The 2,793-nt window shown below is 60.5% G+C and overlaps 1 protein-coding gene across 1 annotated transcript in view; it reads left to right on the top strand.

The window, feature by feature from the left end:
• The window catches only part of PMM1 (phosphomannomutase 1), an 11,244-nt gene extending 8,861 nt beyond the window's left edge, over window positions 1-2,383 (top strand). Inside the window, exons 6-8 of the mRNA XM_023728918.1 lie at window positions 336-411; window positions 1,309-1,424; window positions 1,809-2,383. Coding sequence (XP_023584686.1) covers window positions 336-411; window positions 1,309-1,424; window positions 1,809-1,931 — 315 coding nt within the window. The 3' untranslated portion in view covers window positions 1,932-2,383. The remainder of the gene's footprint in view (window positions 1-335; window positions 412-1,308; window positions 1,425-1,808) is intronic.
• Window positions 2,384-2,793: the final 410 nt, after the last annotated feature.

Genomic DNA, 2,793 nt, shown 5'->3' with positions numbered 1-2,793 from the left:
CCAAGTTTGCTGTGGTTACAGCAGAGCTGACAGGGCTGAACCCTGCCCTAAGGTAGACTCTGACTTGGGACTCAGATAGTTCCATCCCCTGGACCTCCCTCCTGTGCCTCTACTCCAAGGCCTCCTTCAGGATAGCCCATCCACACCCACATAGGCCCTGGCTCTGCCACTTCAGCTGTGTGAACTTGAACGAGGCGCATCCCTTCTCTGAGCCTCAGTTTCCTCATCTGTAAAGCAGGGGTCATGGTATCCATTTGGAAGACCATGAGCTCACATGAGTTGTGTGCCCAGCACAGGGCCCTCTGAGCCTCAGTCCACTTCCTCCCCACCCGCAGAAGGAGAAGATCCGGGAGAAGTTCGTGGAAGCCCTGAAGACAGAGTTTGCTGGCAAAGGACTGAGGTTCTCACGAGGTACGTCCACCCACAGACGATCTGAGAAGCCTGGCACAGGAGCCCACCCAGGGCCACCCTCCTCCTACTGCCCACCCCTCCCAAGGCCAGGCTGCCACCCCTCCTACCCCTCAGGGCAGCTGGGAGCCCAGAGTAGGCTGAGACTCAATATGTTCCCTGCCCGCAGTCCTCCGCGCCTCAGTAAATGCCGCACTGTCCACCCAGCTCAGGCCAACATCCCGAGTCCACCCGAGTTCTCCATTCCCTTCCCAAGTCCAGTCTCCTAGTGAGTCCCAGGGCCATGTCCAGAGAGTCTGGGATCTGATCACTGTGTGCTCCTCCCAGGCTCCAGCTAACAGCAATGTGGCTGGTCTCCCAGCTGCCACCTGCTCTATAGCCCGTTCCCCCATGGTCAGAGAGCTCCTTACAGATAAACAGATCACATTGTACCCCTTCTTCAAACCCTCCAGAGGCCCTTCCTGGACCCTAGGGCCTGCGTGGTCTCGTCCCTGCGCATCTCCTGGGATGCTCCACACCCTACCTTGGGACTTTGGTCTCGCTGTTCCCGAGCCTGGAACTCCATTCCCAGCCATCCCTGTGGTTGGCTTGGGTCTCAGCTCAACGTCACCTCCTCAGAGAGGTCTTCCCTGCCCTGTGGGCTGGGTGGGCTGCCCCCCCAGTGAATCGCCTGGTTTTTCCTTCCGAGCACTTACAGGCCCTGGGGGGTCCTGTCTGTTTGCCACCTGTTCTCCCACCTGGGTCATAGCTTCCATGAGGGCGAGGGTCCCAAGTCTGCCCTGTCCCCTGTGCCTGGCATGAAGTGGGCACCCAGGGTTGTTGAGTGAATGAAAGAAAAGGGGCCTTGCCCAGGTCACCCCACGAGCTGCCCCCTGCCACCTCATCTGCCCTCCCCACCAGGAGGCATGATCAGCTTTGACGTGTTCCCTGAGGGCTGGGACAAGCGCTACTGCCTGGACTGCCTGGACCAGGACAGCTTCGACACCATCCACTTCTTCGGAAACGAGACCAGCCCCGTGAGTGTGGCCCAGCCCAGCCCCAACCCCAAAATCACCCGAGGTCAACTCCGGGACGCAGGGTGACAGAACACTTCTCCTGGGAGGCTCACAGCAAATAGCCAGAGCTCACCAGCCCCATTACACAGATTGGAAGGCAAGGGTCCAGAGAGGGCTGGACATTGCCCCATGTCACACAGCGTGGCACACAGCAAGTCATGGCAGCCTAGCGAGGGTGAGGTGGCAAGCTTCCTGGTGGTTCTAAGGGAGCAGTGGGGAGGGGGCAGCCCTCAGGAGCCAGCATGAGGAGGGACCCCACATCAGGGGCAGCTGTTGGGCCTCAACCCTGGGTACCTCCTCAGGCTCCCTCCTACCAGTGCCTTCTTGCCCTTCCTCTCTGTACAGGGTGGGAACGACTTTGAGATCTTCGCCGACCCCCGGACCGTCGGGCACAGCGTGGTCTCCCCACAGGACACAGTGCAGCGGTGCCGCGAGCTCTTCTTCCCAGAGACAGCCCATGAGGCATGACCGGGGCTGCATCTGCCCCTCGTGACTTCAGAGCCCTCAGCCCAGGCTGAAGAGAGACCCTGGCCCTGGTGTGGGAGTGACAGGGCCCCTCCTCCTCCGGCCAGGTGGCCTGTCTCATGCGTGCCTGTTGCAAGGGCCAGCGGATGGGGCGAGGCCAGGGTCTGTGTGCATAGCGTCTCCAGCCAGTCAGCTCCCGGAGGACTGTCTCCCACCCTCCCAGGGTCTAGCCTTGCCCAGGACAGAGTGTTCCTGTCCTAAACCCCGAGAGCCCAGGCCACAGCTGCTGCTTGTCCTTCTGAACAGAACAGGTTTCCATATTTGCTGGAAGGAGGGCGTGTGTAAGTGTGGGTATGAGATAGAGCCCGCCCTGCCTGCCTGCTCCACGGGTGCTGCGCAGTGGGGACGGCGCGTGTGCTGGATAACTTTATGTCACAAATTAATATTAAAGTTCCTGGAACAAGGTATGGTGTCAGGACTGAGTGGATACTGGGCCTCAGTCACAGATGCTGTACAGCCATCACTTGGCTGATGAGGAGACAGACACAGAGGGCAGGGACTTGCCCAGACCTCCCAGGAAGCCAGAGCCACCACAGAGCTGGGTTCTTGTGACCTCCCCAGCCCCTTCCACAGGGGCCCAGACAGACAGGCAGCTGGGGGTCAGGGTGAGCCACAGTTGAGGGTTTATTGCCAGTGTTAGGAAGGACGAGGAAGCCTGGGCGACTAGGTGGGTCTCGGGAGGGTTTCTGACTGCCCGCTGTGGGTGTGGGGGCGGGAGGGAGAGCTGCTGCCCCTTGGCCACCCCAGTAGCCCCAGGGTGTGATGCCACCACATCAGAAAAAGGGGGTCTGCTCCCAGGAGGGAA

Source organism: Trichechus manatus, unplaced genomic scaffold (genome assembly GCF_000243295.1).
Source record: "Trichechus manatus latirostris isolate Lorelei unplaced genomic scaffold, TriManLat1.0 scaffold00027, whole genome shotgun sequence".
NCBI classification, from domain to species: domain Eukaryota; kingdom Metazoa; phylum Chordata; class Mammalia; order Sirenia; family Trichechidae; genus Trichechus; species Trichechus manatus.
This window is presented reverse-complemented; position numbering and strand designations above follow the sequence as displayed.